At 36.9% G+C, this 24,523-nt stretch overlaps 1 protein-coding gene and 1 pseudogene across 1 annotated transcript in view; one reads left to right on the top strand and one right to left on the bottom strand.

Moving 5' to 3' along the window:
• Positions 1-9,222, bottom strand: part of Gbe1 (1,4-alpha-glucan branching enzyme 1) — a 210,857-nt gene extending 201,635 nt beyond the window's left edge. Inside the window, exon 1 of the mRNA XM_070030451.1 lies at positions 8,976-9,222. Coding sequence (XP_069886552.1) covers positions 8,976-9,100 — 125 coding nt within the window. The 5' untranslated portion in view covers positions 9,101-9,222. The remainder of the gene's footprint in view (positions 1-8,975) is intronic.
• Positions 9,223-15,598: 6,376 nt separating this feature from the next.
• LOC138832720 (U6atac minor spliceosomal RNA) lies at positions 15,599-15,702 on the top strand (annotated as a pseudogene).
• The last annotated feature ends 8,821 nt before the right edge of the window (positions 15,703-24,523 follow it).

The following is a 24,523-nucleotide window of genomic DNA, read 5'->3' as shown; positions in this document are numbered from 1 at the left end:
CACTGAAAAGAAATCACATTCTTCAACAAATTGCCTATTAGTCTTCTTGGCAAACACAAATCACTAGACTTGTCTCTCATAGCCAAACCTTTATCAATATGAAAAGTCTGTGCTGTGTATCTTCTGAAAAGTTTTAGTTTTAAATATACATCATAAGCTGTAAAATATGTAACATAGAAAGGTCTAAGGGCAAAAGTAGAAGAATATGTGAAGTTAGAAAACAAACCAAATTCATGTCTTAAAAGACTGAATAACATTAACATCTTTAAATTAATTTTCTTTTCCTTTCTAATATCACAAATATTCTATTCTCCCAGAAACTTAACATTGGTCATAACCTCAAAACATTATATGTAATTGGGAAACTGATTTTTTAATATTTTCATATATTTCATGTATTCTAGGTTTAAACTATGAAATTAAAAAAATAAAAGATAGTGGAGCTCACAAAAACATGGTACCAAATAACTACTGAGACAGGTTCAGCTTATAGGGTGACAGAACAAAAAAATAATAATAATCTGTATATTTGTAAATAAGGAGTCTAGAAAAATACAAGTCAAGTCTAGAGAAAGCCAAGACCTATAGCTTAGGATATTAATAGATACAGCTATGGATATTTCTCAAAAAACAAGTGGCAATGCCTAGACTCTGCTCAAAAGAATCTGTCCAGGGACATGATGAGGAAGACAATATGGTGTCATAGCAGATTTTTCTCTGTCAGCCTGATGTAGTCTCCTCTTTAAAGCAAGGAAAAGTTGCTAGAAGGTAGAATAGCTGAGATAAAAGGCCATTTCCCAGGAAGACATGTGTGTATATCTAAAAATCTTGATGAATCAGGCTCACTTTCAGGTAAGAATCACTTGGGGACACTTTTGATTAATAATTCATCATCAGAAAGAACTCAGTAGAGTTTGTGAGAAAGCTAACATATGTTTGGCTAAATAGACACAGTGAGCTGGCACATGTTTTCTGCTGGAACATGGATGTGGTGCTGAGATGCACCCTGCTCTCTCCTAAGCATAAGGATAGGGATCAAATGCCAAGGATAATAAAACACGATGCCAAAGATAATCAACCAGAAAGATGAGGAAACACAGATCCTTACTAGAGGACAAACTACTCACCTTGACTTATTCATAAGCAAGATACAAACCTCAATTTCTGTAACTCAGATTACAAAATTTTTCTGTAAGAGTTATTAACTTTTCTGTTTTTTATTTTATGTTACTTAATTGTGATGGTACTAGTGTTTGATCTTGGGAAATCCTGCTCTTACTGGGCTTTTTCACTCAAGGCTGTTGTTCTAGCACTTGAGCCACACTTCTACTACTGGGTTTTTGATGGGTACATGGAGATAAGAATCTCTCAGATATTTCTGCCAAAGTTGGCTTCAAACCACAGTCCTCAGATCTCAGCCTCTTGAATAGCTAGAATTACAATGAGCATTACAAGAGCCACTGTACTTTGATTGGATTTTCCTACATAGCACATATATATAAATGATATAATTGTGTTTCTCTAACATCATGCTCATCTATACTGCAAAGCTATAAATAACTATAACTTCTGTCTAGGAACTTATATAGTAACAATAAATATAAATTATATGATTCTGAATGACATACAACTGGTAAAACAAGTAACTAGCCAGGTGCTGTTGGCTCACACCTGTAGTCCTAGCTACTCAGGAGACTGAAATCTGAGGTTCAGATTGCAGTTCAAGGCCAGTTGGGCAGGAAAGTCCATGAGACTCTTAGCTCCAATTAACCACGAAAAAACAGAAGTAGCACTGTAGCTCAAAGTGTTAGAGCACTAGCCTTGAGCTAAAGAGCCCAAGGACAGCGCCCAGGCCCCAAGTTGAAGCCCCCAAACCAACTGACAAAAAAAAAAAAAAAAGAGAACAAATTGTTACTTGATAAAATATTTGGAATATCTTAAATGTACCTACACATGAGGTATTTTTATAGAGGTAGATTTTGAGTATTAAATTTTGGATTATATAACTAAGTAAACCCAAACATTATAATTGTTTGTTTAATAAATCTACACAAATACATATGAAATTTTATATATTTGTTTTATTCATACTACAGTAAAGTCAAATATTTGGAAAACAACTCAAATCACTAATTATCAAAAGAAAAAAGAGCAGAAAAGATAAGATATAGAATTTAAATATCTTCTTATTAATGTATCACATAATCATTTGGTTAGACTACACTTATTTTTTTTGTTTGTTTTCAAACAGATTTTCTTTTCGGCACATTACTTTTATTTTCAAAGTTATTCTTGCTACTAGTAAACTCAGTATGATCATTCCTCTACCCATCCTGAGTTCAGGAGGAAGAAAATCCCTGCAGCTGTTTGATGCCCAAAAATATGAACACTTAGCAGTCAGATGAAAGAAGAGAAAAGAGAGAAAGGAAGATCAAGAGAACAGTGATTCTGAATTTCTGCAGGCTAGCATTTACCTCTCTCAATAAAAGCTTTGTGCTCATTATATCCCAGGACTCATCTTGCCTTCAGCTTATAGTAAACTGGTGAATGCCTTATCATTTCCACTCCAAATGAAGGATCAAAGTTTAAACTTATTCTTTCCCTTCTCTATTAGGTTATGATTAAAATTACCACCTGCCTCACCTCATTCACACAATCACTTCAACAAGAAAAAGAAGGAACCCCCTAAAGTAAAAACACAGTTAACTGCCACAACAAAGAGTTATGAGAATTGCTATGTGAGGCTGCTGATTTTTTTTAATCCAGAACACTGCATTAAAGAAGCTAACAAGAATAAAATCTCTGAAAGCACTATACCAAATGCTCAAGTTGGAAAGTAATCTAGCATAGTATCAAAATACTATTTACTAAGCATTTGTATGTATATTTCTAGTCCTCAAGAAAACATATAAAAGCAAGTTCCACCTTCTACTGAATTAAAAAATAATAAGTTCACAAAGGTTGATTAATTTACCCCCGGACTCAACTATTTCCAAGTAAAAATTCAAGTATTACCTTGCTCTGATAAGTGTATTTTATATAAAATGAGACATAAATTTAAAGTCAAAGTTATTCTAATATCAAAAAGCAATTAAGCTTTATAAGTTTTTATAAAGCAAACACTGAAACTGTGTAATAGAATCAATGAATGTAAGTTGTATAACCACTTCTGTTTAATGTGCACTTTTACCTTTGTCAAGATACCAGATTCCTGTTGCCCTAAACATAAAAAAATGGGACTTGTTTTTCATATTAAACACAAAAGAACCCCAGATTCAAAACAGTGTTGAGCATATATTGAGCCGACATCACTACAAGAAGTGAAATGATTCTCCAGTAAAAGAAAAGTAAGCTGACTTTAGAATAAAAGGGATGTGGTAGCAGCAGCAATTTTCTTGGAAGCACATACTTTCATGTTTTCCTTTAATACCTGTAAATGTATAATCGAAGCTTAATGCATGCTTTCAAGTAAAAGCAGCATGATATACTTATCAGTTTAAAACTATAGCACATTTCCCAAGGACTATATTATCATATCACTGACTAAATAAGGCCCAGTGTGGTGAGAGCTGAAAGAAATCTTCTAAGAAGTTACCACAAAGAGTCATTTCATGGGAGGTGGTACAGCAAGCTCAAGAGCCTAAACTAAACCAAAATATTCCATCAAGTCATTTTCAAGCACTTTGAAAATGAAGAGAAGTCAGAGCCTCCTCACCACTGCCATGGAGAATTCAGGACTGACTCGAATTAGGACAGATCCCAACTGTAAATGATAAAGGAAACTTTCCATACAGAAGAGCAGGTGAGGTCCATCTCATACGCTTAAGGTTTTTCCCTAGCCTTCTAACCACTGGCAGCTGACTTCTTCCAGAGCAGTTTGGCCATTCAGCTGCCATTGAGATCCCTTAGGCTATGAGAATTAACTGTAGATGGAGCTGCTGACAGAGTACTTTCCAATTCTGATTCAAATCTAAAATAAAAATTAATTTTATTTTTTAACTAGGTAGAGAGCTTTACTGCTAGTGCATCATAAAACTTCTCCCTCTGTTTCAGTCTTCCAAGACGGGAGAAGGCAGGGAAGGAACACAACCTATCTGTAAACTGTATCCTGAAGCACATTTCAGAACGTATAAGATGGAAGCAAAGAATGCATCAAATAAAAGTCACGGCATGTACAATCAGCATAGTGAAACCTGGGGTTGGCCCAAAATATGTAGCAAACAGAAGAGGATAATGCATTGGCACACTAAGCTGGTGTTCCTTTTACGTTCGTTAAAGATCTAGTTTATGGGATAAATGAATTCAACCTAATAAAAAACAAATACAGGGAAAGGTTAACTTATTAATTCACTTTTATGAAATTTTGCTTCTGAAAAACAGAAATTATCTCTAATTCTGAATCATCTTGCTTTTTATTCAGTGATTTCTCTAGACCTCCTCCTCCAACTTCTTTCATGCACACATGCACGTGTGTGTGTGTGTGTGTGTGTGTGTGTGTGTGTGTGTACTACATAGTAAAGAATACAAATCTTAAGTATCTAAGAACAAAGGATTACTGATAGCACATTTCTGATTTATTTCAGTGATACTTACTGCACCGTATAGACATCCCAGTCTCCTCTCCCTCTCAGATCTTCCCAGACAGAAAGGATGGACTAGGGAAGATGCAAAGATGAGGCTGGTAAGGACAACAGGGACCATATAAACATATAAGGTTATATAAGAACCATATAACCATATAAGGTCACCGTGAATATGAGCTGCACCTTAAACAAAAAGATTTATTGACAGGGTTTAAGCAAAAGGATATCATGATTAAATTGGTCTCTCTCTATTGTTTTGTTTCTCATGCTTTTGATTGAACACATTTGGAAAAAGTGGTGTCGGGGGAAATTTGACAAGTGAGTAACAGGTATGAGGCTGTTTTTATAAACAAGGCTAGATACGTTAATGACTTGAGATAGAATAACAGTAGAAATGGGGAAGGAAACATACTTTTAGAAGGTACAAGTGCCTAGACACTCAGATGAAAAAAAAAAGAGAGATAATATTATGCTTTCATTCAAGACTGAGCCATTGGTAAATGTAGATAGCATGAACTGAGCTAGTATTTAAAACAACAAACAAGTCTGGAACAAACAACAATATGTTAAATTACATACGTCTGAAGGTTTTTTTCTTTGTTTTCTTTTTCTGTGCAGGTCCTGGGGATTGAATTCAGGAACTATGTACTATCTCTAAACATTTTTTTGAGTCATAACTCTACTTCTGGCTTTTTCTCTTTTTTGGGGGGAAGGATGGAGAGTTAATTAGAGATAAGATTCTCACAGATGTTTCTGACTGTGTTGGCTTTGAACCAGGACCTCAGATCTCAACTTCCGAAGTAGCTAGGATTATAGGCATGAGTCACTTGTGCCCAGACATGCTGAGATTTGATTTATGATTGAAATCAAGATACTTAGAATTAGCTCTGAGATCAGTAGAAAGATCTTGGGATAAGCAGATTCCTGTAGCTTCAAGAGATGGATTCTAAAGAATGGTTAAGTTTATACATGCATTTAAGCAAGAATTATTCAGTGTATTCAGTATCAAAAAAAAGAAAGAAAGAAAGAAAGAAAAGAAACTGTCAAAACAAAAAGATAAAGGGAAAAAAAAAAAGATTAGGACTTTAGGGAACCAAGAAGTAGTCCACAATGTACAAAACTAAAGAGAAGAAGACTCAGTCTTTAAACTTTCAGAAAGTTGTTGATGAACTTGTTCATAGTAGTGTCAGTAAAGAAAGATTAATCACAGCTCTAGCACTTATTAGCCATATGAACCCATACTAACCACTTGATTAAATCTCATTCCGTCCAATTATAAAACAGGATGAGTGCCCACTCTGTCTATTCCATGCTTTTGCTTTGAAGATGGGTTTGTTATGAGCACAGTTTTGCTAGCAAGATTAAATATCATAATATATAAAAAAGTGTTATATAAACTTGGAGCAGAAGGCACAGAATCAATAAAATTGTGTTGTTCTGAACAGTGTTTACAAATGTCAGTAGTCAGTTAACTCACAAGGCACACTGATCTACACTGGCCAACAGAATGTGTCAGCACAAAGGGATCAATGTTAGGCAAACACTGAAGAAAAATGTACACCTCAACAAATTCTCTACTTACCTCTACCATTGTAGGAACATGTTTCTAAATAATTTCTTCATAAGCCTCCATCCTTCAATGACTACTGACAGGAAAGAATTTTGGCTATTCAAAATGGCATGTTAATATAGGAACAATTAAATTCTTTGCTTTAAAACAGTAATTAAAATGAGCTGCAGCATAAATAACAAATTAAAAAAAAAAAAAAAAGAAAAACAGAACCAAAGTGCAAATGTCATCCTTAGAGCATTCTATCAGCATGGAGGTCCCACCACAAACCAATGCATTATTTTTATTTTAGAACTTAAGTAACTGACTAAAACCTTCTCACTTCATGCAGAATCATTATAGAATGTGAGGAAAAATAAACATATAAAAGTTTTGAAATGAAGAAGCACTGGTTTGAGACCACCCATTAAGAAGAAGAAAATTGCTTCTGCCTGATCATTCTTATATATTGTTGTTTGTACATTAAATTTCCTTCAGTCCTTAGTAAGCATATATTGTACCAAAATCATTGACTGGTTGTGTATTTGTGTTAGGTCAAGAAAAATAAAACAAACATGTTAGCCTACTTATTACTTAGTTTATAAAGGTAATTTATAAAGGTATTTATTTGTTACAGTGTAGAGACTTAGAAGTCCAAAAGCAAGGCACACCAGAGGGTTCAGCTGTCTGCAGAAGGATGCACTAGGTGTCATCCAAGATGGCACCTTGTTGCTCCATTCTCCAGACAGGCATGTGGTGTCCTTGCATAGCAGCAAGGCATCAGGGATGAAATAAGCCCTTAACCCATTCAAAAGGTGTGGTTGGGGGTGGGGTGGGGAGGTACTAGGGGAGAAGAAGGTTTGATCATATCTTAAAGGTAACTCCACTCTGTATATCACACTGACAACATCTGAATTTTGGAAGTGATATATTCAAACCATAGCAATAAATAACCAAGAACCAGTTATTCAGGAAGAAACTTTAATTCTTCAATGGTTAACAAGAAAAGTTACTAATGCCAAATGCCAAACTACTACTTGACATGCTTAAATGGAACACGTATGCTGGAAAATAGCAATTATTCAGAACCAAGGACAGAAGTAGAACCCACGTCAGAGTGAAGAATATAAAGACCCATCTGGAACAGACTTCTCACCAAAAATACCGGATTACACTGCTTCTTTATTCCAGTCTTTTTCCTCCTCCTTAGTTGTGACAAACCATGAAAGATGACAATAATTGGTTCATCCCCAATGAAGTAGAAAGTGATGAACATAAAAGAAACACTGAACAAAAGAGTGCTATCTGCTTTGACCATTCATAAAAGGAGGAGTCAGACAAAATATTTCCACAATTTGTCTTTTAGAAATGTCTTATGGATCATTTTACAAAGCACACAATAAATTATAGAGTCATTGTTATAACCACATCAAAAAAAAGTCTGGCCACTACCTTTAATCATCTTCTTTTCCTCTAAAAATCTGTTGTATTAAAATCAAATCTCAGCTCTTAACTTTGAAGGTGTAATTACCTGGTTTAAGTGACTGTCAGCCCAACCTGGATACCTTAAGGAAGACTCATTTATTGGGCTATGTAAACCCTGGAACTAGAAGCACACAATTTATACCTTTACAGTCTCTAGAAGAGTGTTCTTATGCCTAAAACTTCCTGAAGTGAGTACGAGTAATAGCATTCAGTGCTAAAACAAGAAGTTGAGTTCTGTGCTTACAAATTCTGAATCAACCCATCTTGATAATTAACTGCCGATGCTGCTTCATGCCATTAACAAGGTACATGTTTTCCATCGCTTTAAAAAAAAAAATGGTATGTATATTGTGTGACCAGGGTAGTCTTCATTTGGAAGTGGCTCTCCTCAAGAGCAGAAACCAGTAAATCACCAAGAACTTACCTCACAAACCAATTGCTCTAAGTCATGTAATAGTTACTCTAATTTTTTTTAAACCTACACCTTTTCAGCTGAGCAGATTAGAATTATTAAATTCTACTAATGTGTGGTAATCCGGATATTGAGCTGTGGTAGGAGCTAGATCAAGCTAAAATTAAACCATTACTGAGTTGACTTCCCCAAGCCTGGATTTCCTTAATTTTCCCTCTTCCAGATGGGCACTGTCAAATATGACACATTTTACTGTGCATTCACGCTCAGTGTTGGGGGAGGGGGGAGGGGAGGAGAGCCAGAGGAGCTTCATCCTCCCTGAAACGGTACCAACTTTACTGTACATTCACTAATCAATTTGTGCAGGTTGGGGAAACTGAGGAGTTTAATCTTCCCTAGGAGGAAGCACCAAAACTAGAGTATATTGTCTGCCTGAAATAATCCTGTTAGGTTTTTTTAAATTACAACACCTACTGTTAAATGAGCTGCAAAGGGTCTTTTTTTTAAGGACACCGTAACGTGCCAAGCCCATGCTAAGGCACCGGACCGCAAGGGCGCTTGCAAAAGTCAGAGGCCGCACCGAGGAGTTGCCTCACTCACCGGCCAGGGACAGGGCAGGGCGGGAGCGGTGTTGGGCCAGTGCGCACGTACCAGATGGCGCAAGACCGCTCCCGGGGAGGGACTGGGGGAAAGGTGCAGCCATGAGTCTATCCCGGGCCTCGGCGCCCACTCGGTGCAGTCAGCTCGCGACTTTGGGATGCCCAGAACTCAAATCCACCACCCAGCCCCCCGAGGCCACGCCCACCAAGGGATCGACGCCGCGGGGACGCGCGGGGGCACGCGCGCGCGCAGGGGCGGGGCAAAGCGGGGCCTAGGCGGCAGCGCCGAGTCCGCGTCCCGGAAGGCGAGCGGTGGAGGGCAGGAAAGGGAAGGGGTCCGACCGTACCTGCGCTGGAAGTCCTTGGCGAAGGGCTTCAGGTACGGGTCGCTCTCCAGAAGTTGGGCTAGTTCGGGCACAGCGGCCAGGGCGGCAGCCAGTTCCCCCTCGGAGCCCTGGGCCGGAGCCGCCATCTTCCGCCGCAGCCCGAGTTGCCGAGACCCGAGAGGGTCGAGTGGGGCCCGAGCGGGAAGCGGAGTTCGCGGTCGGGCCGGACGGTGTGGAGGGCCGAGTCGGCGGCGAGCTTGGGCGAGCCGCCGCGGCCCCGGGCCTTTTATAGCCCGTGAGAAGGGTCCGCGGCCCCTCCTCCCCCCCCCCCCCCCCCCCGCCTGCGGGAGGAGCGGGACGCGGGGTGATCCGCGGATGCACCTCCCGAGTGGATGGCCGGCGCCGCGCTCCCCGCCTCCTCACGCGCCCGGCACCTGGAGGCCGCCGGGCCGGGCCTGCCTACCCCCCCCCCCCCCCCCCCCGCCGCCCGCCCGCCCTCCGTCCTGCTCTCGCCCCGCCGTGCGCCCTCCCCCATCACACCACCTCCCTGGAGGCCACCCTGGAGGGCGGGCCGGCGGCTGACCTCGCCCTTCCTCCTCCCCGAGCCTCTCCCCAGCGGCCCCCCCTTGGCTTCTCTCCCTAGAAGATGCGTCGCTGGCTAGGCCCCTCTGGGTCCGATGGATGGTCATGGAGATGACTTTCTTGGAAGACACCTTCTTCAAATAAAATAGTGGGGGCGGGGGGGAGGTGTTGGGACAATGACACAAATGAAGTCAGTTCACAGGGAGGAGGAAGGGCCAGTGCGAATAGAGAAGTGCTGTGGACTTCAGTGTCACTGCCCTGGGGCAGTGTGCCTCTTTTCAGCTTCTGCTGAAAAGAACATTTTGAATCCCACTGAAACTCCACTGTTAGGGTTCTATTTTCTGAATCCCTGTGAAGAACTTTTGCCATACAGTCAAAATAGAACCGGGGCGGGGGGCGGGGGGGGGGGGGAGGAATGCAGTCCTCTGGTACAGTCTTTGTAGTTCTGGTGATAATAGAGAAGATATGAAACTGGGATTCTCTGCCAGTCACAGGGATAGAGCAACAGGTTTCTTTGCATCTGGGCCAACTTCCTACTTGAGAACTTCCTTGCTTTTAGTTGCATGGGTTTTTTTTTTTGTTTATTTTTGTTTTTTCATACAGAATTGTAGGAAAAGTGAACCCTCCAACTCCCAGCTGGGTAGTGCATAGAAACAACATGCTTGAACATAACTAACTCAGTTGCGATGGAGAAATTGTAATTATACCTCATTTCCTATTTTAAAAAAATCACCTCCTAATATGAAAAGCACTGTCAAAATGAATAAATAAATATTAAAAAGCACACACACACACACACACACTTCAAACCAAGACACCTACAGATCCTGGATCTTGAAACCGAATTGCAGGTTTGTATCAGCTCACACTGAATCTCCATTGGTGGCTGAGAAACCTCTATTGGCTACTGAAATACACACTCTTAACACCAGTCTGGTCATCCTTTCTGCCATCACGACTCTTAGAGGCCACAATCCCAATGTTTCTCAAATTTTAAATCAAGAAGCAGGAGGATATCGTGTTTCATGTTTTGGGATGATCATCAGATTGCATTTTTAACAAGTTCAGGTAGTGCTGATACTGATAATTGGGTATAATTTTCAATTGGCTCTATCTCAGAGTAAAACAAAACTTTTCATTCCCTATTAAGGCTTGTAGAATCCATCCACTTTTCACATTCTATTTTGTCTACACTTGAGTCACTCTTATTCCCAGAACTCAGTGAACTCTGTGGCCTCATGAGACCATTTGCTTGCTGTACTCTGCTATAAATTCTTTTCCCTGACCTGTAAGAGACCTAGTTCTTTCCCATCCTTAAATCAGATCTCATTACAAATGTCAACTAACTTCAGAATCCTCTGCTATGTTGCCAACATCCCCTTATTTCATCTTCTGTGGGATAGAGACAAAACATTAACGGGGATTCAAGTGTTTATTAAACTGTCCTTCAGAAGGCTATATCCACAAGTTCAGAAATAGCCTGCTATGTTCAACATTGAGCACACATTCAAGTTTTAGGTGACACACCACATATGTAAGTTCTCATGTGCATGTACTGCAGATAAATGGTGAATAAGGCAAGTCCTAGTTGTTATATAAAGTGTTCATTCTAAATTGGAAGAAGCAAAAAAATTAACATTGCGCAAACATGTCTTTTTTTTTATTGTGAAAATACCATACAGAGGAGTTACAATCACATGGGCAAGATAATGGGTACATTTCTTATCAAGCATTGTTGCCTTCTCCTTTGTTTCCCCTTCCTATCCCTTTCCATCTCTCCCCCTCTGTCCCCCATACCCCACCACCAAAGATGTAGAGTTCTTTTGTTGACATAACGACTTGTACATCTCATTGTTGCAATGGGTCCACCTGTATCCCTATTTAAACGATTTGTTTTTTCCCTTCCCCTCCACAAATTATACCGACATCAAATACAGTGAAAGCAGGGGTTATACCGTGGGGGAGGGACATACAAAGCAACAACATTACTTACCATAGCTAAGCTATGGAACCGACCCCTCAGTAGATGAATGGATCAAGAAAATGTGGTATATATACACAATGGAATTCTATACCTCCATCAGAAAGAATGATATTGCCCCATTTGTTAGGAAATGGAAAGACTTGGAAAAAATTATATTAAGTGAAGTAAGCCAGGCCCATAGAAATATAGGCCCCATAGTTTCCCTTATTTGTAATAACTACTGTATGTCTGAGACAAGCAGAAAAGGTCAGATAAGTTGATGTTAGGTGAAATGAACCCCAAGATAAGTATTCAAATGTTTTTTCTTTCATGCGATTGGTTCTAACATATTTATAAGATGATTTCTTTGTTGGGCAAAACATGTCTTTAGTGCTGTAGTGCTCAAGGAAGGCCCTCCTCTGACTCCTCTCCATCTTCTGTCTCTATCCCCACTTGACCATCAATATTACCTTCTTTAAGAACTTAATTGAGGGCTGGGAAGGTGGCTCAGTGATAAAGCGCTTGCCTTGCATGCCTGAGGCCCTGGGTTCAATTTCTCAGCACCACATAAGCAAAAAGAAAAAAGCTGGAAGTGGCACTGTGGCTCAAGTGGTAGAGCACTAGCCTTGAGCTGAAGAGCTAAGGGACAGCGCCCAGGCCCAGAGTTCAGGCCCACGACCGGACCAAAAAAAAAAAAAAAAAAAAAAACTTAATTGATTTTCTATTCCTGTACATTCTTCCATGGTAAATCTAAGATAGGTGAAACAATGACTATACAATTCTATAAATTTCCTCCAAATCATTGAATCATTTAACAGAGATGAATCTTATAGCATGTAAATTATACCTCACAATTTTAAAAATCTATGCGAAATTGCATCCCCTTTTGTATCTCTAAAAACATGAGTCCCCTTAAGAAAGTAGATAAAAAACTTATCAGGTGTTGATTGCCCTGTCTACAAACTCATCCCTATTTATTTCTGTATTAAGTACATCAGAGGCAATAGCTAGGGACACATTCCCCGTAGCAAATGCCAAGCCTTGCAGCCAACACTGGGGAAAGACTTGTCTTTCTGCCTTGAGACCTCTTCACCTTCTAACCTCCCTCCTTAGATGGACATGTGGTAAGTGTCAATGTAATGTGAATATTGCCACCTGGAAACCAGAGTGAGGCAAATAACTTTTCGCTGATACAGTTTTTAAACCACAATGATTTTCAATTACTTTTGTCATAAGTTGAACGAAAACCAGTGACCTTAAGGTGAATGAATCCTCTGAGCAGCTGGTTGTCTCCCTTAGAACCGAAACAATTTCTGTGTGTCTCAAACCTACCCAAGCAAAATGGCAATTTTTATTTCTCTCACAAGCTTCCTTAGGCCTTTATGTTATCTCTAGTGATTATTGGATATGTGAAATTTTCAGTAGTCCTAGATTTTTGTTTGAAATTTTTGCAAGCGTTTGAACTACAAAATCATGTGAGATGGCTGGGTAACTGAACTTAACAGTACAGACCTAGTACAGTGCAGCCCATACATTGTTTCGGCAAATACATTTGTGTGTATTGGTGCAATTTATTTTTACTCTATGTGAAAACTGCACAGAAATAAAGTACTGCATAAAATATTGGAGTTAGTGGGAGGCAGTTAGTATTTGAATCTACTCCAGTGAGGCCTTTTGCATAGTCTGTATGAAATATTTTATACTGTCTTTCAGGAAGATCAACGTGTAGGATAACATAGTGTTTTAATCTTTCAAAGAATTTGAGACATCAGATCAACAAAATGTTAAACACAGTCCCTATTAATCCCTGAGTTAATCCCAAAGATAGATAGCTAAGTAGATAGATAATGCAGATAGATAGACATGAATGCAATTGTGAAACTAGATGATGGAAGGAATCTGAGTGTCATTTTTTTTCTACAATTTATATTTTTTTCTTTAAAAAATTCATTATTGATTTGTTTTTCCTCAATGAGAGTCAGTCCTTATACAAATTTTCTTTAAGAAAAGGAAGAAATATGATACTATTTAAACACTACAGTTAAACTTCTTTTTCTTCTAGTGGAATTAAGTGTAATAGATTTTCTGTGCTTCTTTTAACTGAGTTTACAAGGTTACCACTTAGTTATCTGGAAGCATAGTGTTCTGAGAAACTTAAAGGAACATGTACATAATTAATCGTGACAAAGTTGAAATAATCTGATTCATTACAAGAACAATGTATGCCTGGCCCTGAACTAGAAATTTCAAATTACAATTTTGTATTCTGCTGATATGTTGAATTTTTGTGGAAGAAAAAAATAAAGGTCACTGTTTCTAGGTTATATATCAAATATGTTTAAAACATAAAACAAGGAAAAAGCAGTAAAGGACCTAGGTGTTAAGAATTTCCTATTCTCCTTATGAGATTATATTACTAGGCCGTTTGATTCATGAAACATATTTAAAAGGAACTTCTCATTCTACCTATCTTCCTTACCAGTAATAGCATCTCATTTTAGTATCTGAAATGACTTCATGACTGAAGTCATTCAACAGTCTGAAATTGCTTTCTTATACGAATCATCCCACTGTTTACTTCTATTTTCATTCATATGTATTCAGTGTATCTGAAGTGTTTCTTATATTTCAGGAATTGCTTAATATTTTACTAACAATTGTAACAATGTGTCCCAAGTTTGAAATAATTCAGTGTTCATAGAATGCAGTGAAACCTAGAAAATTGGACTGAAAACTGAATGTTGAAAGGTGTTTCAATTAAGTTTTTGTTTTTATCTAAAACAAATAATCCACAAATAAGCTTAAGATTTGGAAAAGAAATTATGTTAAGTGAAGTAAGTCAGGACAGGGGGAAAAACAATGCAAGTTTTTCTTTACATATGGAAGCTGGGTTTACCTTATCAACATACCACATGTAAACATAAAACACATTGGGTGGTATGCAAGTGGTATACAAGTATATAGAAATGGAGTAGCTGAAATACAGTCGATTCAAGGGAGATCTCCAATAGCATAATTCCTTTGAAAGGCAAAGTCAAAGGTTAGCAAAATAAAACACCTGGAAGCAGGTAGTTGAAGGGTTGGGGTCGGGTCAAGGTGGTGAGGGTACAGGAAGAAAGAGAAGAAGAGGGAGAACACAGTTAAGAATCCAATGTACAGCCTACAAAATTATGAAGAAGGAGGAAAAGGGTACACAGGGGAGAGATGAGTGAGAATGTTGAAAGTGGTGACATTGATCAAGATATATTGTATTCATAAACTGCTATATCAAATAACTTTTTTGCACAAATTCTTAAAGAGAAGGAAAGATTATAAATATAAATACAAAAAAGGTATCTCTTAAGTCAACCCAGACAGGAAAGTCCAGGAGATTCCCATTGCCAATAAGTGGCAAAAATTCAGAAGTAGAATGTGACTGAAATAGTAGAGTGTCAGCCTTGACTAAAAAAGCTAAAGGACAAAGTCTAGCCAGTGAGTTCAAGCCCCAGTATTCATACAAAAACAATATCTGGTATATACTTACATATGCTTAGACTTGTGCATTTCTTTTTTATTTTGTAAAATGTGCCTCAAAGGAAAATAATTATAAGCAAATACTAAACTTTAGTTAGCATTTGTCCTGAATTTCTTAGGGATGCTTATCCTATCTTTAATTTATTTTGCAATGTATTTTTTAAATGAGTTGATATATGGATAGAAGGATGAATAGATACATGCCTAACCAAAAAAAAAAAAAAAGGTGTCTCTTGATGAAAGACATGTAAATCATACTGTTTAAATAGAGTTGTTTTTAGTGTTGAATGGGAGTACTATCTGAAGGTAGGCTTCACCCTAATCCTCAGTTATTTTGCTATTGGAAATTGAGAAAAAAAAATGAAGAAGGCATTCCAGAAATCGATTGCTGTTTCCTTAGAAATTAATAAAGATGAGAAATACATTTCACCAATTGTTTGTATGGCAGAGAACTGTACGGAGAATCTCCTACTGACCTGTGTTTTTTGTTGCTAGAATGAGAAAGTTGGAATACAACTCTTGAGTTCTTCATAGACCTATTTGTAATAGACCTATGTTTTCTCCTCAGCATATTTTATTACTTATTAAAGTGAGCACCTCTTGGTAAGGATGGAAGAGGCCCTTGGGTCTGATAACATGCATATGGTTAGGTGTTTCCACATAGCTCATGGCATCTAGCCATCTTTTTCTTTTTTTCTTTTTCCCTTTGTGTTATTCCCTGTTGTCACTGTTTTTTTTTTTTGTACCTTTTGTCTTGTATATAAATTTACCGAAGTATTCACAAACAAGACCACACTAAAGCTACCAGCACGACTATGTTTATTGCAGCCTTATTTACCATAGCTAAGATATGGAACCAACCCAGATGCCCTTCAGTAGATGAATGGATCAAGAAAATGTATATATACACAATGGAATTCTATGCCTCCATCAGAAAGAATGACATTGCCCCATTTGTTAGGAAATGGAAAGACTTGAAAAAAACTATGTTAAGTGAAGTAAGCTAGGCCCAAAGAAACATAGGTCCCATGGTTTCCCTTATTTGCAAAAACTAGTATATGTCTGAGCAAGCAGAAAAGGTCAGAGAAGTTGATGTTAGGGAAATGAACCCTAAGATATGTATTCGAATGTTTTTTTTTTTCTTTCATGCGATTGTTTCTAACACATTTATAAGATTATTTCTTTGTTGCTTTGTATGTCCCTCCCCCACGGTATAACCCCTGCTTTCACTGTATTTGATGTTGGTATAATTTGTGAAGGGGAAGGGCAAAAACAAATCGTGTAAATGGGGATACAGGTGGACCCATTGCAAAAATGAGACATATAAGTCATTATGTCGAAAACGAACTTTACAACTTTGGTGCGGGGGGAGAGGAGGATTGCGTAGGGGGGTGCGGGGGAGGATGGGATGGGAAGGGGAAACAAAGGAGGAGGCTACAATGCTTGATAAGAAACGTACTCATTATCTTGCCCATGTATTTGTAACCCCTCTGTACAGTATTTTCACAATAAAAAAATAAATAAATAAGTAAAATCACAGCTAAAAAAATAAATAAATCACAGCTAAAAAATTAATAAATAAATAAATTTATCTGATTTGGAGAAGGGAAGCAGGAATTATAGAAATGGTAGTATGAACCATTTCAATTGTGATACTCACTAGACACTGTTGAAAATGAACTTTTCAACTTGGGAGATTACGGAGTAGGAGTGGAGAAAGGTAGTGGGAGAAAATGAAGGAGGGGAGAAACACTGTTCAAAAAAAAATCCATACTCATTACCTTATTTATGTAACCTCTCTGTACATTATCTTTACTATATATTTTTTTTTATTTATTTATTCTTTTTTTTTTGGTCGGTTGTGGGGCTTGAACTCTGGGTTTGTGAGCTGTCCTTGCACTCTTCAGCTCAAGGCGAACACTCTACTGCTTGAGCCACAGTGCTCAAGTTTTCTAATGGTTCATTGGAGATGAGAGTCTCATGGACTTACCTGCCCTGGCTGGCTTTGAACCTCGATTCTCAGATCTCAGCCTCCTGAGTAGCTAGGATTACAGGCATAAGCCACCGGCATCTGTCTTCCTTTACAATATTTTTAATTCAATTTTTAGTTATGACTAAATTGTGTAGATTGTCTTAAACATAAGTACTGGTTCCATTTCAATAGAATCTCATGCTCAATTTAATAAGTAACAAAATACACTAAGAAGAAAACACATTAGAAATAGGCCTATGAGAAACTGAAGAGGTGTATTCCAACTTTCTCTTTCTAGCAACAGAAAACACAGGTCAATGAAGATGGTACAGTTCTCTTCCATACAAACAATTAGTGAAATATATTTCTCATCTTTATTAGTTTCTAAGGAAACAGCAATCAATTTCTGGAATGCCTTCTTCATTTTTTTTTCTCAGTCTCCAATAGCAAAATAACTAAGAATTAGGTTGTAACCTGACTTCAGGTACGGCACCATGCTTTTTATAAGCTAAATGAATTAATAGCATCTGAATATTCACTGGTTTTAATAAATGTAATACCAATGTTCTGCATTATTTTTATCCTAAATTAAAATAAACACACATGAACCTTAAAAAATTTGTATTTAAACTTTTTTTAAGTCAACTAATCCTGCACATATTCTTATGAACCCTACATTCATGTATACCTGTTAAATTAACTCTTGTTTAGTAACACAGAATTTCCTAGGCTAAACTAAATTATTTCATAGATTATCATTGTCATCCAACTCAATATTCCACTAGTTACACTGTGGGGTTTTGTTGTTGTTGTTTTGTTTTTTGTGAGTCATGGCTTGAACTTGGCCTGAGTGTTGTCCCTGAGCTTCTTCACTCAAGGCTAGAGCTTTATCACTTTGAGCCATAGCACCATTGTGTTTTCATTTTAAAAATGTATTCAACAGAGAAAGCTTAAAGATTTCCTTACCAGGCTAATTAAAAAATTCTTTAAGATCTAAGAATAGATCTATTATAAAAGATTGGAGAGGCTTTAAATTACATGCCTCTGTATAGTTTCAGAACTTATTAAATGAGCAAAGTTCTTGTATTATTCAGGTTTATATTTGTCTTTTTCTTTTTTTAGTGAACACTATTAGGAATTAAAAATCTTGCTCATTAAAATCAGTACTTTACCAACTTAAGGGAATACGGGTTAAACTATTATCTATATAAATTATATGTATCTGCAGTAAGAAACTTCATACTTCACTAAAAGCTTAGTTCTCAATGGAGTTGGACTTTCAGTCCTGCCGTTTAAGCCTCCTGTATGTTGGGATTATAAGGGGTTTCCACCATGCCCTACTCTTTGCTTTCTTCTTCTTTTTTTTTTTTTGGCAACAATTTCATCCAGTATTTTTATTTATTTTTATTTTTTTATTGTAAAAATATGGTACAGAGGGGTTACAATTACATGGACAAGGTAATGAGTACATTTCTTATCAAGCATTGTGGCCTCCTCCTTTGTTTACCCTTCCCATCCCTTCCCATCTCCCCCGGCCCCATCACCCCCTCATTGCTTTCTTTAAAAAAAAAGAAAAAAGAAAGAAGGGCTGGGAAGGTGGCTCAGTGGTAGAGCACTTGCCTTACATGCCTGAGGCCCTAGGTTCTATTCCTCAGCACCACATAAGCAAAAAAGAAAAAAGCTCGAAGTGGCTCTGTGGCTCAAGTGGTAGAGCGCTAGCCTTAAGCTTAAGAGCTGAGGGACAGTGCCTAGGCCCAGAGTTCAGGCCCCACGACCGGACCCAAAAAATTAAAATTTAAATTTAAAAAAAAGAATTCTGGAATTAGACTCTTAACATTTTGTAGGATCTTTCAGGTCATCTCCTCCCTCTCTCTTCGTTCTTTACTAATTGATCCTTAAGTGGCAGAGATCCTTTGAAATTTCTTATTTTTCTGTTTTTAATTCTCTCATCTTCCTAGTTTAAGAAAGGTTTACTCTTTTACTCCAGAGAGAAATTCAACTCATTTGGCAATCTTTGATTTTTTTTTCCATTACCTAAATAAATCTAATGAATTGTTAAAGTTAGGACATGAAGTATCTCCTCAGGAGGTTTATGTTTTGAAAGTTGAAGACTTTTGAGAAGTGGTTGGATCTTGTGGATTTTAATATGGTTAATGGATTGATAGATTGGTATTTGAAGAATTAGTGCATGGTAGATATTGTGGAAATAGGACCTTACTGGTGGAAGTTGTTTGGTAAGAGGTTGCTTTTGGAGAGTTTATTTTATGCCCAGCCTCTTCCTCTATCTGCTTCCTGGCTGCCCATGGGATAAACAGCTTTGCCCTGCCAAACACTCCCTACCTACAAGCCTACAAAAACTCCCTCCCTGCTCCAGGCCTGGAGAGAAGGAGTCAAATGACCATAAAATGAAATCTCTAAAAGGATGATCTAAAATAAATCTCCCTTTCTTTTAGCTTGTTTTTGATAGGCATCTTGTCAGGGACAGAAAGTAACTAACACAGTTCTCACTTCCAAATTGCTCTCAGGTTCACTAGCTATTCCCCCTCTACAGCCAACTACCCAACTCCGATTAGCAGTATCATGGTCTCACCTATAATACTGCAAGGAACGTGTGTTCTCTTTGCTAACAAATTCTTTTTTTTGGGGGGGGGGGGGAGAGGAGGAATCTGGTCATGAGGCCTGAACTCTGGGACTGGGTGCTGTCCCTCAGCTCTTCAGCTCAAGGCTAGCACTCTACCACTTGAGCCACAGAGCCACTTCCGGCTTTTTTCTTTTTGCTTATGTGGTGCTGAGGAATCGAACCCAGGGCCTCATGCGTGCAAGGCAAGCGCTCTACCACTGAGCCACCTTACCAGCCATGCTAACAAATTCTTTATTCTCTAGCAAACTTGTTTAAAAAGTAACAGTACTTTAAAAAAAAAAGACATTGGATTACTTTCTTGCTTATGAATCATTTTAGTAGCTTTCCATTTCTCTTCTTATAAAGTCAAAATATTTGAATGGCTTAAACATTAATGATTTCCCTCATATGTGAATGGCCTCACCTGTATCTTCAAACCCATTTTTTATACACTCTTCTATGTTTTATTTGTTTAGTTTTGTTTGACTTTAATGGCATATAATTGTCTCTTTGGCCTCTGAAGCCTAATATAGATTGAGTCTTCCCCAAGACTGGAAACCCTAACTTATTTCCCACTTCCTCCAAGTTACTGGGGACCCTTCTTTCAGGCACCAAATAAAATGTGGCTTTTGACCCTCACTGAATGACAGAGTAACAAGTAAGATATCTCTTTTACAATACTTATTACATATATAATTATTTAATTCTCCATATTCTGCAATATTAAAACCACATGAGGGTAGAAATCACATCTGTTTTATCGATAGATTCCTAACAACTAGACCTAGCCAGACTGATACTAAATATTGAAAGAAAAATTGCTGGGCAGTGGTGGTTCACACTACTAGCTACTCAAGAGGCTGAGATCTGAGGTTGAGATTCAAAGCCAGCCCAGGGCAAAAAAAAAAGTCCCTGAGATTCTTATCTCACAGAAAAGCTGGAAGTGGTGCCATAGCTTAAGTGGTAGAGTGCTAGCCTTGATCAAAAAGAGCTTAGGGATAGGACCCAAGCTCAGAGTTTAAGGCCCAGAACTTGCAAAAAAAAAATTTTTTTTTTCCGGTAGTGGGGCTTGAACTCTGGGCCTGGACACTGACTGTCCCTCAGCTCTTCAGCTGAAGGCTAGTGCTCTACCACCTTAGCCACAGCAGTACTTCTGCCTTTTTCTGTTTATGTGGTACTTAGGAATCGAATCCAGGGCCTCATGCATGTAAGGCCTACCACTGACCTTCCCAGCACAACAAAACTAACTTTTTAAAAATGAGAATAAGATAAAATCAGGGAATGAATGAATAAATAAATGAAGAGACTTGTCTGTTTTGTAATAATTAGGAATTTTTCCTTGAAAAATACTTGACCTAAATCCAGGCTTCTTCTTGGCATTAATGGGTTAGAAATTTGACTACGCTCCTTGATCATATAGAAGACCCAGCCATACAAAACATCTTATCTGACAAGCTATCACAACTCTTCTTGCTATTTGTCAAAAATTCCCTTTTTCCACTGATACGCCCTGGGAATCTTCAATTAAAGGATAGAAATTGTGAATTATTACTTTTTAAAAGACTAAGCATGAATGTATATCACATTTCTGAGAACAAAATTCTGCTTGTCTCTTTTGGACAACTGGAAGAATTACATTACCAAATTTACTATTTGATAAATTGCTATATGTGAAGAGATCAGAAAAGAGATGCAGAGCTGTTAATATGAGCTATAAGCTTAACCCAGTCTAACTGAGAAGAAAGGTATAAGCTTTAAGTTTTGGAATACTAAAAAATTTAAAAATCATGAAAAAGAAGGATGATAGAGAAGGCATATTTTTCTTCCTCACAGTTTTTATAGAACCGGCCCAAATGTCATTGAAACTGATGTACATGTTTGGCATAATTGATGTTGTCTGGGATAGTACTGGTGTATTGTGTCACTGGCCAAGTTCCAGCAGAATAAATAAAATTAACTCCCAATTCAGTAAGTGGTGACAAGTTCCATGACATGGAATAAATTAAAATACAGGCCTTAATCTGTATCTTTAATCAAGGAGGAATAAGAAAAATAAGGAGATAAATACATGTTTGATAAAAATTGGTATAAAAGACATATCAATGTGTAAGAGTTTACCTCATATCTTAAATTATAGGATCTTCCTTATCTCATTTTTATGTACAAATATTCAGGAAATACATTGTATAACTGAAATACATTTGTAAGTGATTTGTCAAATTTAATTAGAATCACTGTACATTATTGTATATGGTATAACCAGTGATATCCCATACTATTGAATGTAGTATTTGCTATAAAATACATACCAATACATGTGCTCAATCCACATTTTCAATTCCTGTTAAAATTGACCACTTTATTTTTATGTTCAGCAAAATTTCCACATGACTTATAGCCCAGGACAGGTGACAAACTTATGAGGTCTATGTGTGTGTGTATATATATATATACATACATATATATATATACACTCATGTATACATATATATGTGTGTATATATATACATACATATATATATATATATATACACTCATGTATACATATATATGTGTATGTGTATGATGAAGAGTTACAGTGTTAAAATTTCTCAGGAGAGCAACAACCCAGAAAAGGACAATAAATTTAGCAGTAATGAGTGTCATTTTATGAATTGGTAAAGTTTTTTATTCTGGACAAATAAGTTATTTGAGAAAAAAAATAGACAGATAAAGGGTGAGATGTAGGATGAAAACAGGCAATGAAGAGAGGAGAGAAAGCAAGTAAGAGAGGAACATGTAGGAGATGATATGCAGGTATATAAAAGCACAAATATATTATTTTATTTAAGATGATGGGAATATCTAGGAAGTCAGGCAGAAGAACTTCAAGGCTTCTTTTTTTCTCCTTAACTGATGACTTTCTTTTTTAAAGTTTACATTAAGTGATACCATAATTAGTTGAATTGAAAAATGCCAAGTGAACATGAAAAAGCTAACACTTGCTGCATATAAATGTCTTCTCTGGAAATTCTTATGGATTCTTTTTTTTTTTTCTCATCAAGTGGTGTATGTTAGTGAGTTATGCTTAAAGAAAGAAGATTATCAAAATGGTGGCACAAAAATAACCAAAAGAGGCTCAATGGAACTCATAAATTTCAGAGAAAGAAGGAAGAGTTTTATGCTATTAAAAAAAAACTTATTTAATGGACAGAAACCAAAAAACTAAATACTACTATTACTAATACTAATACATCGCCTTCTCAAAGTGTTTTTATCATGAAGCATATCCTATATAAACCAGCATCAATTAAAAGGCATTCTCATTAAGACATGCTATAACTGATGAAGAGCTTGCTGCAACTACTCTATTAAGTATTAATTGTTTACATTTTCTCTATGTTAGCAAGATTGAATATACTTGTTACAAATTGCAGGAAGCTATAAAGTGATCAGAACTGAGATCAGGCAAAATAATACATTTTGAATCAGATCAAAAGAAACATTAACCCTAAACCCTATAAAAAGACTATTTGACATGCAAGAAACAAAAAGAAATTTGAAGTTCTCTCATGACATGTTGAATGTGACTGGTGATTGTTGTGCTAGTCACAAATTGGACAAGAAATCTGTTGTATGATGGTAGTTCATTTACTTTTTCTTAAACATTTAAAGAGTTGACTTGTCTTGGATGAATTTAATGTCATCACCAGAATATCAGAATTTGATATTGATGTTATAACTCGAGTTTTTTTCTTATTAAAACAATGTACTTCTGCAGCAACAATCTTCCAGAATGTTTCATGTAAGAAATGGGGAAAATATGGGAGGATTATATCACGCATTTGTTTGTTAATATTTTTGGTTTTTTGCATCAATTTATCTTGCATAGTAACATGAAGTTTAGTGACTCAGGAAAAAAAATGTAATCAGAATGTGGTAATCAACAAAATGGGTATTTTGTCTTAGATATATATGTGTGTGTGTGATATATATTATACATATTATACATATTATGTATCACATATATATGATTTTTGTTCCTATCAATAGGATAATACCCAATAGGAAGTTTTTAGTTCTCTATGTAGATACAAAAATTAAATTTCAAATCTTTTAGTTTCCAAAGAGGAATTGAGTATGAGATTATGAAATCTTATAGTGTGATTTCTCAATTGGACAAAAGGAATATGAGTATTCAAAAGCATTTTATTGTAGAATTAACTTTAATTAGAAATGAGACCATATTCATTCATTTTAAATATTTTAATAGAATTATTGCCAAAAATCTTAGCTAATTGAGAATAAAATTATTGTGACATCACTTTTTGACTTGCCAAGCTCTCACAATAGGGCCAAATTTAACTGAAATCAACTTTTGGAATTTATATTTGACATATCTGGACACCACCCTAGACTTTTGAGTGTAATACCACCATTGTGTCAGCATCCTGAATTTGTTGACCTGATAAAACAACATATCTGCAATGTAACAGGTTTTTGAGAAGTAATATCTTTTGCTATTACTATATGGTATAGACTAATAATTAAACTCTTCATTCTACACCATTATCATAGTCCTTAATAAATTATGCTTTTGATGATTGAAAACAAACATAAATGATAAGCTAATGATACACAGAAATCAATTCACTGAATTTGTTGAGTGTACAATGCTGATCATCTTAGACTTCAGCAGGTGGGTGTTCATAATCAGACAATAGAGAACTTTTTCTTAAAGCACTGAAACTCAAATACAGTTTAGTACTGCATTCATTTTAATAGTTATTGATGATGCTTGGGGTTAAAGAGTGCTAACATTCAGTTGTAATTTTCCCAGTAATTTAAAAGAGCTTTATGATTTCTGCTTTTGAACAGAGAAATGTATCAGAGCTGTCACAAATCTTTCATAACCTGATACCCTGCTCCTCCATCCACAG

The sequence above is a fragment of the Dipodomys merriami genome, unplaced genomic scaffold, assembly GCF_024711535.1.
Source record: "Dipodomys merriami isolate MVZ:Mamm:240054 unplaced genomic scaffold, mDipMer1.0.p SCAF_2, whole genome shotgun sequence".
Taxonomy (NCBI): Eukaryota; Metazoa; Chordata; class Mammalia; order Rodentia; family Heteromyidae; genus Dipodomys; species Dipodomys merriami.
The sequence above is the reverse complement of the archived record's forward strand: the minus strand, read 5'-3'. Positions and strand labels throughout refer to the sequence as shown.